The sequence below is a fragment of the Strigops habroptila genome, chromosome 3, assembly GCF_004027225.2.
Source record: "Strigops habroptila isolate Jane chromosome 3, bStrHab1.2.pri, whole genome shotgun sequence".
Taxonomy (NCBI): Eukaryota; Metazoa; Chordata; class Aves; order Psittaciformes; family Psittacidae; genus Strigops; species Strigops habroptila.
The window spans coordinates 77,410,729-77,424,398 of record NC_044279.2 but is presented as its reverse complement, the minus strand read 5'-3'; the positions used below and the strand labels follow the sequence as shown (position 1 = coordinate 77,424,398).

The following is a 13,670-nucleotide window of genomic DNA, read 5'->3' as shown; positions in this document are numbered from 1 at the left end:
AACTGCTGAGGTCAGACCTCGGTTCTTTGGTAAGATACATGCCGGGAACAGACGCGAATGCAGAGCTGTACCAAAAGTGTCCATTTAGAAGACTAATTATTACTCCACATCCCTTATTAGAGATTTGCATTTTAAAACAGTCATATACATTAAATAGCCCTCCAACACCTAAGCAGTGAACACCTGAAGTAGCATCTACGTTCTGCTACCCCCGCCATCTGAAGAACAAGCAACACAGGGGAGAGAAGGGAAGCATTAAAAACAGGCTGTCTGTCTCACACAGTTTATTTAACAATAGGTAATAAGAAATCAATTTTTAACAGTCTATACAGTGATCGAAAGTTCATATTTATAAGTAATCAACTTTAATTGCATGATTTACAACATTTGAGGGCTTTTTTTGCTTTCTATTTTCAAGTTTTACAGAAAGTGGAAGAGGGTGGGGAAGGGGCATGGGAAAGAGAAAGCAAGCATAAAGAAGAAACCCCAGGGACTTTTTCTCAGGTTAAAATCATCCCTTCGGAATTGTTTCTTACCCTCTTTTTTATTTATTTTTTTTTCCTTTGTTAGATGTAAAAATAACGAAAAAAAATCTTTCAAGAAAACAGAAACCACAATATATATACTACATCCATTTGGCAGCTGCCCCTGTGTATTTGCAAAAATGTTGTCTTCTCTCTACATGTACAAATTATTTTAATACTTGAAGTTTTTCTTTTAAGCTCAGACTCTTGTATAGAAAATTCTTGGAGGACAAAAGTAGACTTCAGGAGGGGACTGAGTTATTTAATATTTTTACATTATTTTTTTTTCTCAAAGAATTGACATATTTCCAACCAAAGAGGAAAAGATTGGTATTTATTTTTTAATATATATAATATTTATATATGTAATGTATTTTTAAAGCAACATTAACCCCTTTTGTCCTCCGGTTTTAGGAAAAGGTTCTTAGTTTTGTTTTGCTTCTGGTGTGGTGTGTTTTGTTTGTTTTTTTCAGTGACATGAAGAAAAACCAGAATAGGGAAAATGTTTACCATCTGCCTCAGTAAATAATAACTATCAATATTACATATTTTCATTAATTTAAAAAAAAAAAACAACAACAAAAAAAACCCCTATTGGAGGCATGAGTAGGGCCCAGCCTTTGGTGAACAGCCCAAAGACCACCCTCGTCCCGACCTCCCCAACGCACACGAGGAAAAGAAAAAAAAACCCAAGAAAAAGGACTGGTCAGGATTCCAGCCATAACAAAAATATATTCTTTGTACTCTACTGTCCCTCAGGTTTGTTGTTGGTTTGTTTGTAAAACCACAAACTACTGTTGCAGAGTTCAGATGTGTTCCAGGGAAAAATGTTGTTTTAGCTAAGAAAGATTCAAAAAAATTTGTCTTCAGTACAAAAAGTCTTGAGAAAATAAGTTTTTTTCTTTTATTTTCATTTTTTTATTTCTTTTTTTTTTTCTTTTTTTGCTCCCAAAATGCTACAATGTGTCTAGTGTATGTCTAGTGTACTCTGTGAAAGGTTTGAATTCAAGTCTGAGTTCTCGGAGCTGAGCCCCAGTTCCGTGGCGCTTGTACCATGGAGGCCTGCCATGCCAGGATTGCTAGCAAGCTGGGAAAGCATTGCACTCTGGTCCGGGCTGGCAAAGTGCCCTTGATCCATGGGGTTAGCCTGGGCAGCTACCAGTCCTGGATGTGGGGAGCTGGTCTGCGGGGAGACGTGGTGTGGAGAAGGCTGAGGTTGCATCCGAGGGGATGGGCTGGAATGGGGGGGCTGGGACTGGGGCCGCGGTGAGGGTACAGGCTGTGGAGAACGCACTTGATTGGTGAGCGATGAAGGGAGCTGCTGGCCCTGTAGGTGCGGGGACTGGGCCTGGCTGGGGAGCATGTGCTGTTGGGGGCTCATAGGATTGGGCTGAGCTGGGGACCCCATCTGCTGCTGAAGTAGCCTCTGCTGGAAAGCCTGCTGCAAGCTAGCTCCCGTCTCTGCACTCATCGCCTGTGGAAGCTGGCTTATTTGTCCCATGTTTCCTTGCTGCATCTGCTGCATGTGGTGCTGCATCCGCTGCTGCTGCTGTTGGGGATACCCGACACCCTGGGGCTGCTGAAACTGGTTGTGGTTGGCCATGCCCGGCCCCAGTGCTGGCCCTGCTCCCTGCTGCTGCTGTTGCTGCTGGTGGCGCTGCTGCTCAATCATCTGGTGCCGCCTCATCAGGAGGTCTCGGAACTGGGGAGCCATCCCCGAGTGATTCATATTCATCTGCTGCGCCTGAGGATTCATCCCAGCCATGGCCTGCTGCGGCTGCTGCTGCGGCTGCTGCTGGGGCATGCTGGGCCTCTGCACTCCTGCTTGCATGGGGTTCATGTTCTGCATGGCTGGGTTGGGGTGCACCCCTCCTTGCTGCCCTTGCATGGCCTGCTGCGGCTGGAGACCCGGCTGACCCTGAGGCATGCCAGGCTGGCCTGTCATCCCTTGCGGGTTTTGGGTCCCTGCGTACTTGGCAGCCCGCTGCTTGATGAAAGCGGCCAGCAGCTGAGGATTGGAGTGAAGGATGTTAAGCACCTGCTGCTGCTGCATGGGTGAGCTGGGAGACCTGAGAGTCCGCAGTAGGTTTTGTAAGGCCGCCTGGGGCAGAGGTGGTTGTTTGGGCTGAGCAGCGCCAGGTACCTGACCCATCCCTGGCTGAGGAGCCATATTCATTGGCTGACCCGGCTGGGCTACCGACATCATAGATGGCCTCTGCATTCCTGGCTGCAGCTGAGCTTGGGGTAAGCCCCCCTGCACCCAGGGTGGCTGCTGCTGGATTCCCGCCGGCCCCATTCCTTGATCTATGTGACCACCAGGACCTCTGCCTATCTGTGGAGGGTTCATTCCCATCGGTGGCATCTGGGGCATCTGGTGCTGAATCGGCCTTTGGAAGATCTGAACTTGCGCCATCTGACGCTGGGTCTCTGCTGCCCGCTGGATCTGCATGGCCATTTCCACTGCTGCTGGAGGAGGACCCTGAACCGGTGGTTGAGGTGGCTGGGGTGGCGTTGGAGGAGTCACCTGGCCACCTGCCTTGCCCTGGGACACAGCGCTGGGGGGCTGAGTTCTTGGCATGGTGTAGGGTGGCATGCTGTTGGGAGGCGCAGGTTGAGGTTGTGAGGCGGGCTGGGGCGGAGGCTGGGGCTGTGGGGTTTGTGGTGTTGGGGGCTGCTGGCCTGTTGGAGTTGTCGGGGTGGCTGGCGTTGGGGAGGGCAACCCTTGCTGCTGGCCTACCACACCGGTCCGCTGCATACTTGCCATCCTCCTGCGGAGCATCTGCGCCTGTTGCAGGCGGTGCTGAAGTTGCTGTTGACGGAGCTTGTGTTTAATGTTGAGGCAGAAGGGCACTGGGCACTTGTTCTCCTGGCAGTGCTTTGCGTGGTAGCAGCAGAGAGCAATGAGTTGCTTGCAGATGGGACACCCTCCATTGGTTTTACGTTTGCAGCCTTTGGTGTGCTGGACAACCCGTTTCATCTTCTGACAGGACGGCAGCGAGCAGTTGGCATTACGGCACTGGCAGGCGTGCACCAGAGACTGGATACAGCGCTGGATGCTCAGGCGGCGCGAATCACCAGGGCTCTGGGTGGTTGCAGTCTGCTGGTTGTTGCTCTCATCATCCAGACCAAGGCCGAGTTTTTCCATTTTGTGGTCATGGTTTTTAGTGTTATAGCAGGTGATGCACAGGTCATAATCCTGGAAAGACAATGAAGGAGAAGTTATCTGTACAAGTGATGTTATGGCACCTTAACAAATTACTACCAGTCTGTTCCAGGCAAATTGTTGCTCTAGGGAAAAATTCAATCTTTCACACCATGCTGAGTTACTAGAGAAGGAATAAATCCAAATTATAGCCCGAGAAGGTGTGTAGATGTAAGGGTGTCTGAAACGTACACAAACTTGTTGAAAAACAAGTTTGCTCTGAGCTAAGTTGCATATTATTCAGCTGGGCCAGGAAAATCCCTTTCTTTCCCAATAGGAAAGGAGAGGAAAAAGGCAGGGAACAAATAGCTGCCTCTCTGTTGCTGCCTTAAAAGAAGACAGCAAGAGTGGCAGGATAAGTACCAATTTTCAGAGAAGAGAATGAAAGCTACATTTTCAGTTTTCAGGCAAGCTAAACAACAGAGTGTGCTGACTGAAGGAATAAAACAGCATTACATTCTGTGAAAGCAACAGCACATGAGTTTGGGCTCAATACTTGATCTTTTTCTTAAAGATCCAAGTCCTCAGGATTCATTAATCCACAGAAAAATTTAGGATTTATTTTCTAGTGTATACAAGGAAATGTGAGCATCCAAGTTTAATGAGACCTTTTCAGAACTTAATCTGAGATGGTAATTTACTTCCGTCAGGCTCAAAAATTACATTCCAAACCAGATTCAAGGTTAGTCCAGCTTCTGGAGGGTACAGAATTGACCCACACTAGGGGGACTCAATGTTCAAACACACTTGCAAACAAACACTTCGGAAGACAAAAATGCTGTTTGCAGCATCTAGAGGCACAGCAGAGTAGTGGAAAAGTCACCCGAGTACAAGAATCTGACCTCTAGCATAGCAAAACCTTTATGCCAGTAAACCAACAGAGAGTCCCATTTACAGAAATACTGCAGCACAACACTTCTAACTCTGGGAGAAGAAAGGATGCATCACTCTCTAGAAAAATCAGCTGATCCTTATTATGGCTCAAGCAATTGCTACAGTTCCAAACTGCTTAAGCAGCAGCACCTTAAATGAACTACAGGAAATACAGGAAATTCAGTTCTCCCCGGCTTGAAAGTAGAAAATAAAAGTCACACCAAGTAGTGGATTAGTAAAATTGCTTGTTACAGAAACTGCTTCCTCTCGTTTCTTTCTGAACTGCCAGAGGATGAGCTTTTTCCACCAGTTAATGCTGAGAGATCAGTTCAGGCAAAGATACAGGGATGCAAGTAGGGAGAGCTTCACCAAGCATACCTCACAAACAGTGCAGTGCCATCTGGTCTCCACATGATGCTTGCATTCATTGCAGGTGTAAACGAAGCGGTCTTGGCTCTGGGTATGCAGTTCGACTAGCATGCACATGGTTGACCACTGAGCCCTTCGTAGTGAGGAGAACTCCAGGTGCTTGTCTCTAGCAAGGGTCAGGAAAGCATCACGCCCATCCATCAAGTCACAAGGAATGAGGGGGTCAGGCTCAACGATGGGGGGCAGGGAGTTGGCTGCAGGGCCAGCAATGAGGCGGATGACAAAGAAGACCTGAAAGGTAGAAAGACTTAATATGCCAGCTCTTGTCAAGATGTTTTGATTGCCAAACCTCACTACACAGAGAGCACAATTCCAGGACGAGGTAACACTTCAATGATGGGCCATCAGGCTTGTAAGTCCTGAGGAATTTCAAATCTCTGGGTGCCCTGCAGGTTCACCTTCAGAAGCATTAGGTAAGCAGCACTGGACTGAACAGTAACAGTAAAACTGTTGTGACAATGTAGACTGTTAGGAAGTTCTGTATGAGCACAGTTGTATTTATCCACACTGCCCTCATAACAAAGAGCCCAGACTTACTCATGCTTGCCTGGTGTGCCACTCAATTCTCCAGTCAAACCTGTGTAATTTACAGGGCATGACTCTGAAGTATCAAAGCTTTGTACACCTACTGGAGTAAAATACATAGTCCTCATTCTACCAAATCTTACCTCCTTGTGCTTCTCCATAGTGGCATACAGCTTTTGGGAGAGGTCATTGGACACATTGGGCATGCCAGGCTTTTTCTTATTGCCACGACTCAAGCTGCTCTTGTTCTTACTTGTCTTCTTATTGTTCTTCTTTTTGGCATTTTTGCTGTCTCCCTTGCTCACCTATTAATTATAAAGGCATTTTATGTCAGGTATCTAAGCCACATCACATCAGCATTTTATTACTTTCACATCTTCCATAACTGCAGGATAAAACACACTTCACAATCATTTACTCCAAAAACACTTACCAGGGTCCCCTGAAACATTAAATTCATCACATTAGAATCACTCCAAAAATATGAAGATCAGCAGTTCTAAAAATATTAAAAGCACAAATGCTCAGGAGGTGTAAGGGAAACGCTATTTACTGAATCCTGTTTGTCTGCTATAGTTGAACACTGAAGAACCTCACAAAGAGGTTCAGTAGATGGCTTCTTGATGCAATTCAAAACTCAAAATAACTGAAAAGTACAACTGATACTGCACTAACCAGAAGAAAAACTTAATCCACTTAGATTTAGCTTGTTACAGCTCTGACAGGTTTATTTGTTAAAAGACTGCATTAGACCGATTTTGATATGAAGCTGTTATGACTCCAAAAAGCATTAGTAGTGCAATTAATAGTATGTGCCTTCCTCCTGTCATACCCTGCAATAGTCGAATAAAACAGGTCAGCTTAATTTCAACTACAGTAATTTAGCAATTAATGGTTTATTCTTCTCTGTGCTTCTCAGAGGGCCCCTCAAAATACTACAGCATGTGATGATCAAGGATAAAAGCAATTCTTATCCAAACAGGCATTTTTCCTAAGCTTAAAATAACTTTGTCAGGACAGAAATTTCCAGTGAACATGAATGACTATCACTTCATTTGACAGTACAATTTATTATTGCCTCATTTTCAAGAAGTAAAACATGGGGTCAATAAAGAGTTAAAGCTCTTTTTAATAGTAAAGGTTAAATAGTAATATGCCACAAGCTTCCCCCATCACAGGATTTTGGGGCTGACCTGCTCTGAAGGATGGACTAAGTGCTGACCAACCTCACATAGAACTATGTGATTCCTCATGACTGGTTTCTGTTATAATAGAGAGACGGGAACTTGCAGCTATGCCAAGTGGAAAACAAACCTTTAAATAACACCTTCCTAACTAAGATGTTAGTTAATGCAAAGTCAATATCGAGTTGCCTAATTCACAGGTTACTCTCGCATTTAGTTCATTCAGTCCTTGGAAGAGCAGCACAGGAGAAAAACAAATTCTAGCTGTAACGTTAAACCTAACTTTTTTGATCCAAAGGTCTTTCAGGAAAAAGGTTAATTCTAAATCCCAACAAAAATCTAGTAAGGTGACAAAGCAGCAGTGTTTAAACAGTTGAGTACTACTGCATGAGCAGAAGTAGTAACCTTATTCTAGATTCATCACTTCCTCCATGAAAGCTCAGAAGATCCAAGGATGGGCAGATGCGTAAGTTCGGCATCTGTTTATTTCAAGTCTATTATTAAGAGGCATAGCTTTTCTTTTTTTGTGGAAGGTGAAAGCACAGTTAGTGCACATTCTCCAAAAAAATTGCACAACATAGCAGCAAGAAATTTCTCTAAGTAGCCCAACAATAGTTCAGCAGGAATTTGTGCTTCAGATTCACAATGCCTTAAAGCTTTCTACTAAAAAAAAACCAAAAAAAACCCCTGTACAGTGTAAACTACTAAATCAAAGCATTCTGTCACTTTCTCAGAACATTCTGCTAAGACTGGTATTATAAATAAGTTATAAAGAAAAGACTTAGCCACTATTCAAAAGCTAAAGCTTAAGGAAAAAGCTTCCAAGTCAGGCTAAAGTTGCAGCATGAACACTGATATTAATTGGATTTCGGCAGCAAAATATTCAACTAGCAGCTGTTTCAATCTAATTGACTTTGGTAATTAATTAGGTTTACAGCCATACGAACAGCCACTGCTCATACCAGTGTAGCTAAGTGGTATTTTAACAGTTGTATTTTATAAAATGTAAAATTGAAATTTATATTAGAGTGAAGCTAGAAAGGTGAGAAAGCCACTTAACCAGTGCCTGGCCCTTTTTTTTTTTTCCTTTTTAATTAGCCATACATAATCACAACTTTTACATTAGATCATGAAATACCAGAAGCGTCCTTACATCTGTGCTTTCATTACTAGTGTTTTCCTCTCTCTTTCGTTCTTCTTCTTCTTGCTCTAGCTCCTTAATGCTCTCCTCTAGAACATTAGGCCAGAAATCTCCTTCGAAGTAAGGCAGCTCTTTTGCACTTGTTAGACGATCTTCTGTTGCCTGCTTAAATATATCCTGAAAAGAGCAAAACACTCCGTTACCACTGTTACAGGTCACACAAGTAAAGGCAGCCTTTTCAGTTTGTGATAAAAAAGGCAGATCAAAGAGCAGCTTAATATTCATTTTGAGAGCACATTCTAAGTGCAGATTTAACACTGCATCAGTTACGGACAGTTCAACAAATACATTTAAAACATGTGCTAGAGTCCAATACACATACTTACCAAATGGGACAAATAATCACTATATTGTCAACACTTGTTAAAGCCCTGATGACTCCAAAGATTTTATATATTTCTAACTGCATCAGCAGCCTAACCCTGAAATTTTATTTAACACAGGAAGATTAAAAAGTCCATACAATTTCTTTGTGTTAATGAAATGAGATTTGTGCTCTTTTACAGTATTCCTCAATAATTTAGTTTGTTCTAAGAAGTCATTTCAAATCTCTTGCTAGAATGATTTCAGAAGCTATATGCTCTGAAAGGGATATACTTCAAACTTTTAGTGCTCATTTCATTTAAAACTAAAACAGTAAGCTTCAAGAATCAGGCAGAATGCAGAAGGCAAGGAAGAAAGCAAGACAAGACTGGTCAAGCCCACCCCCAACACAAACATACACTTCACAAACCTTGTAATCATGGACGATGCGCTCTGACACAGATTTGTCCAGCATCTTTTTGTACCACTCTTGCAGTCGTTTGGGTTTGGGTATCTTTTGGTCAGGAGGATGGCAATGGAAGATGTAGTCATCTCCTTCGCTAGGTGGGCATGCCCATATATGTCCAGTAGTATACCTAGCATCATTCAATTAAAAAAGTACATGTAGGCTCTGATAATTAATACTAGAATTTGCTCTCCTCTCTGCCACAAGATGGAGCTACTACAGAGTTGGCTGGTGTTACCAGCTGGACAATAATTATAGCTCTCCAAGATTTTAATTCTAGTGTTCATCCCAGCTTCATTAATGCAATAGCATTACCATCTTTTCACTAATTTTTTAAAATTCAGCACTATATGTGGAGTAATTTATATACAGCATGCATGTTTTTCAGTCTGGATACAAATCAAAGCCTCATACAGACATACAATTGCCACCTCCCAATTAACTAATGAGAGAAAGAGGGAGTATTTCTACTTAGTACTACTAAGTATTTTGGTACTAAAAGCCAGAATTCTTTTTCCTTGAGCCAGTGCAGTCAGAATGGTTTGGGTTGGAAGGGACCTTAAAGATCATCTAATTCCAGGGCAGGGACAGCTTCCACTAGACCAGGTTGCACAAAACCCCATCCAATCTGGCCTTGAACACTGCCAGGGATGGGGCAGCCACAGCTTCTCTGGACAGCTTATGCCAGCGTCTCACCACCCTCACAGGGAAGAATTCTTTCCCAATATCTAATCTAAACCTTATCTAGCAATATTTTAAAAACAGATTTACTTAAACACACAATTCACTTTTTTTACTGTAAATCCGCTGTTTTTTAACTTTGAGAATCAGTTTTGAAAGATTTCACAATTATATCTGGGAATAAACAGTCACCATTAACCTATGCTACTGGGTGTACAATCTAAACAGTATAAAGACAGATGACATCCAAATAGTAACAGCTGCAGAGAAGATGAAACCACTAAGAACACTTTTTCATCTTCAGCTCTTTTCTATTAGTTTCTGAAAAGAACTCCAGTAGGAGGAATAATCAGATCTCAAGTTAGAGAAAAATAGCCATCTTTGCCATGTTGAGAAACAGCTCTGCAGAATCCTACCCAAACCCTGGAAACTGCAGCCAATTATCATTCCTTCTGCCTGAGAAGGGAGAGATGATACTGCATGACCAATATTGTTTTCCCCAAATGAGAACCTGATGTTAGCCATTAGCACAGAAAAACAGCCTTAAGTAAAACTGAGGTCTGAGCACTAAGCAGCAATTTTTTCAGACTCACAGGTTAGAAAATACACAATAAAAAGGGCAGAAAAGTCTAATACATGCCTTTGATGTCATAAGGAACATACCATCTCACCGAGGCACTGAAGACAGTACCATCCACCTCCATTCTGACTCCCCTAATTTTTCTAAAGAGTCCCTAACAATTTCTTCATGAATATCTCTGCCAAGCTACAACAGATACCTTTGACAATACATTGATGTTTCCTTCACTGCCTTTTCTACTCCCATAATCATGGTAGTTTAATTTCTACCTTTCTCATTTCTTCAGTTGTTCCGTGTTCTCTTTTGTGCTGTCCAAAGTATACTCTTCTCTTTCTCACCTAACTTTTCAGTTTCTCCCAATTTCAGCTACTCATTCTACAAGATATTTCTTAGTGGCCTTATACAGCTGTTAAGAGTAAATCAGTACAGACAAAATACTCTTACGTTTCTCCTTATAACCATGGGTAAGAACTTGCCAGCCCGAAGGAATGACCTGATTAAAGCACTGGCATTACAGAAGGACTGCACTATCAATACGGCCAGCAAAATCTCATGGTCCAGATAAAAGGCTCACTTTTTCTACTTGGACTTCAGTTTTACATAAGTTTGGAAACCTTAAAATAACTGAAGCATTAGCCTCTCCTTTAGGAGAGGCTTTGGCTTTTTGTCTCTTCTTTTCCACTATACACAGCTGTGGCCAAGTTATTATATTTAGGCAGTTGATACTTAGGCACATTAGGACGCAGCTGCATTTGCATTAAGAACCACCTAGCACAAATGCTGCACAGAAAAAAAACATTAAAAAAATCCTTACCCTAGCTTCTTGACGTATTCTAGATATCCAATTAGTATTTCGTGATAGACAGCAGTCCTCAAGCATTTAGGGCGGAAAAAATGAACACTGTCAAGGTAAGATATATACACTCGCCTAAAAAACAAAACAAAACCCAAAAACAAACACAAAAGGCATGATGAGAAGCAAAAATTTTAAAGTAGTTCTACAAATTTATTCACATTATTTTTATACATTTAAAGCATCCAATATAACAGCAATCTTCAAAGCCTCTGATCTTTATTTACCTCTAGAAATTCAGCCTTCTTTTGATATCCTAGCCTCGTCTCTAGAATTGTCCAGTCCCTTCCCTGAGAATAACTGACCCTTGAGGCACCACCGTCAGTCAAGACACTATCCTCAGCAGGAAGAGATCCCAACTGACATATTCCCTGCAGAAGCTACTTTGTTTCTAGAAGGTAACAGCACTAAGACTCTTCACAAAAGCAACACTGAAGCTCTATGCCCAGAACTTCAGAAGGTTCGCCCAACTGAGACAGTACCAAAATAAGACAAACTTTCACACAGCTCCTCACCTTTGATTGGGTGGAGGACAGTCTGAGCCATACTCCTGTACATGCATACCAAAGAAGCACAAGTCTACACCATCAATCTCCTCAAAGGCAAAAAGCGCTTTTGTTCGATAAGGGAAAGACTCTGCCATCTCTCCGCTGTCTACAAACCTGTGGATCACAGAGGGTAAAGAGGAATACCAAATATATTCACATATTAGAGAATACATGCCACTAGGTAAAGGCAACACTGATGAAGGCTGCTGAAAGTATAATTTTAGTGCAATTTTAAATGCTTACAGACTACTCAAATGCAAGGCATACACTTCTTACTGTGAAACAGCTGACATTCATCACAACTAATGAACATGCTGCTGTAACATCTGTCTTTCACAAACTGGTCAGTAGTGAAGTGTTGAATAAAAAAGTATTTTGTCAAAACAGTAGCATGTAAGCAAACTCAAATAGCTTTCACCTCCCCCCAAAGGAAGCAATACTAGAACTGGAAAGAACATACCTTGCTTTCATTCCGGGTTTTACTTCGACAGTTTTGTCAGACGCATGTACCACCCTAACCGTAACCTCTCCTGCCTCAGGGTGGTTCTGTCGTCTTAAGAAATCATTGACTCTGTTCTCCAAGAAGGTACCAAGTCTTGTAGCTGGTAACCCTGCAGGAGAAAAACACAGCTCGAAATATACAGAAAACTGAACTGTTCAAATGTGATTTCTCTACTCAGAGTTTAATGAAAAATGACTTTTAATGTATGCAGTATGTAATCGTTAATTAAAGCTTTATCTTTAAACACTAATACTTCTAGATGGGGTGAGCTGCTTTTTACCTGCAGGCATGTTTATGGTTCATGCATTATTTAAATGAAGAGTCCATATTTCAACCCAATTTCTATCTGTCTTAAAAGTCAATCACAATTTAGGCTCCTCCTGAATAAGCAGCTCTTCGTTACTTGAACTGGATTACAAAACACTGCTTTCAGACATAGCTTCAAGAGCTGACGTTGCATTTGGAAGTGTATTCTGCCTATAAAGCCACACTAGCCAAGTTAGTCTCTGCACTTACCAAAAGAATGTATATCAGTAATGGAAAGAACAAGTATTTACTTGTTCTTTCTGCAAGTTATCTATGTTATCTGCAAGTAACATAGTTAGTTTAGAAGTTTCTCATTTTCAAACGACCTTCATGCAAAAGTAGTACAAGCATAACTTTAACTGACAAAAACCTGAAGCTGAAAGGGAGTGTAAGACTTCTGATGTAACAGGGCCTGCCTCATTGCTGCACATTACCCCTGGAGAGTGACACAGCTGCCAATCAGCTTCTCGTTTTCCAATGTGACACCTTTCAGTAACACATCTCTATACTATGTTACGTATGCAATACATACAGGTTGCTCAAAATAAAACCTGATACAAACTGTAGGAGAACCCTTGTATTTTTCCTGTATTCTTGGTGAATCTAGGGAGTTTTTATTTTGGAGATTTTGGAAAAAGACTCAGACGCTGAATCCATTCACTGACTCATTTGCTGAATCTTGATGCTATTGGTTGGCCAGGGATATATACGTATATGTTTTTTAAGCAGAAATGTAAATGCTCACTATTTGTAAGTACACAACCTAAGAAGCTTCTGAAAGACTTACTTGGTCTATAGAACAGACTGACTGCACCAATTTCTTCCTACAATGCCTTCAAATCAGCTGCCTTGATCAAGAGGAAATGTCTACAGAGTGGTTTGAGGTTTTTTGTGATTGAACCCTTTTCTCCATCAAAGCTTTTAAAAGCAGCAGTAGCATGGCAACTTGTACAGGTTATCATAAATTTAAGTTAGACTGCAGTCACACAGTAACCATTTCCCAATGCTATTAATACGACAATTGAGATAAAAGGATGTGTATCTTGCATTAGCAGTGCTCTAAAACAGTGTGTAGCCCTCTACAACAGACTATTAACCAAAGACAACACCTGTGAATGCAAACATTCTCAACATCACAGAACTGGTATTCAGAACTGACCCAAAGTACCTGCCTTTAACTCAAAAACCCCAAACCAAACCGAACCCTGAAATAAATGCAAAATTAGCCTAAAATCCACCTCTTCCCCATTCTTAACAAGTTATTTGAGATGTGTTGGTGTAAATGTCAGAATCTTACTTTTAGCAGAGAATTTGTTCTCCTTCCTGGTTCGTCCTGTTTTCTTTAGGCAGCCATCACAGACAAAGCTGAAGCAAAAGGAGAAGAAAGTGAAAAACCACCCCAAGTCAGTCCATTAAGTTCCTTAGCATCTTAACATTAGAAGCCAAGTCTTTCACCAGACCTTATCTGGTCTGGAAAATATGTTTACTCAAAT

General features: G+C 41.8%; 1 protein-coding gene across 5 annotated transcripts in view; it reads right to left on the bottom strand.

Moving 5' to 3' along the window:
- Positions 1 to 267: 267 nt before the first annotated feature.
- Positions 268 to 13,670, bottom strand: part of EP300 (E1A binding protein p300) — a 63,499-nt gene continuing 50,096 nt past the window's right edge. For all 5 annotated transcript variants that reach the window (XM_030481099.1, XM_030481100.1, XM_030481102.1 and 2 more), the window contains 9 exons: positions 13,475 to 13,542; positions 11,830 to 11,980; positions 11,337 to 11,483; positions 10,783 to 10,896; positions 8,672 to 8,837; positions 7,891 to 8,055; positions 5,697 to 5,858; positions 4,978 to 5,259; positions 268 to 3,720 (listed from right to left, as the gene is read on the bottom strand). In XM_030481099.1, coding sequence (XP_030336959.1) covers positions 1,492 to 3,720; positions 4,978 to 5,259; positions 5,697 to 5,858; positions 7,891 to 8,055; positions 8,672 to 8,837; positions 10,783 to 10,896; positions 11,337 to 11,483; positions 11,830 to 11,980; positions 13,475 to 13,542 — 3,484 coding nt within the window. In that variant the 3' untranslated portion in view covers positions 268 to 1,491. The remainder of the gene's footprint in view (positions 3,721 to 4,977; positions 5,260 to 5,696; positions 5,859 to 7,890; positions 8,056 to 8,671; positions 8,838 to 10,782; positions 10,897 to 11,336; positions 11,484 to 11,829; positions 11,981 to 13,474; positions 13,543 to 13,670) is intronic.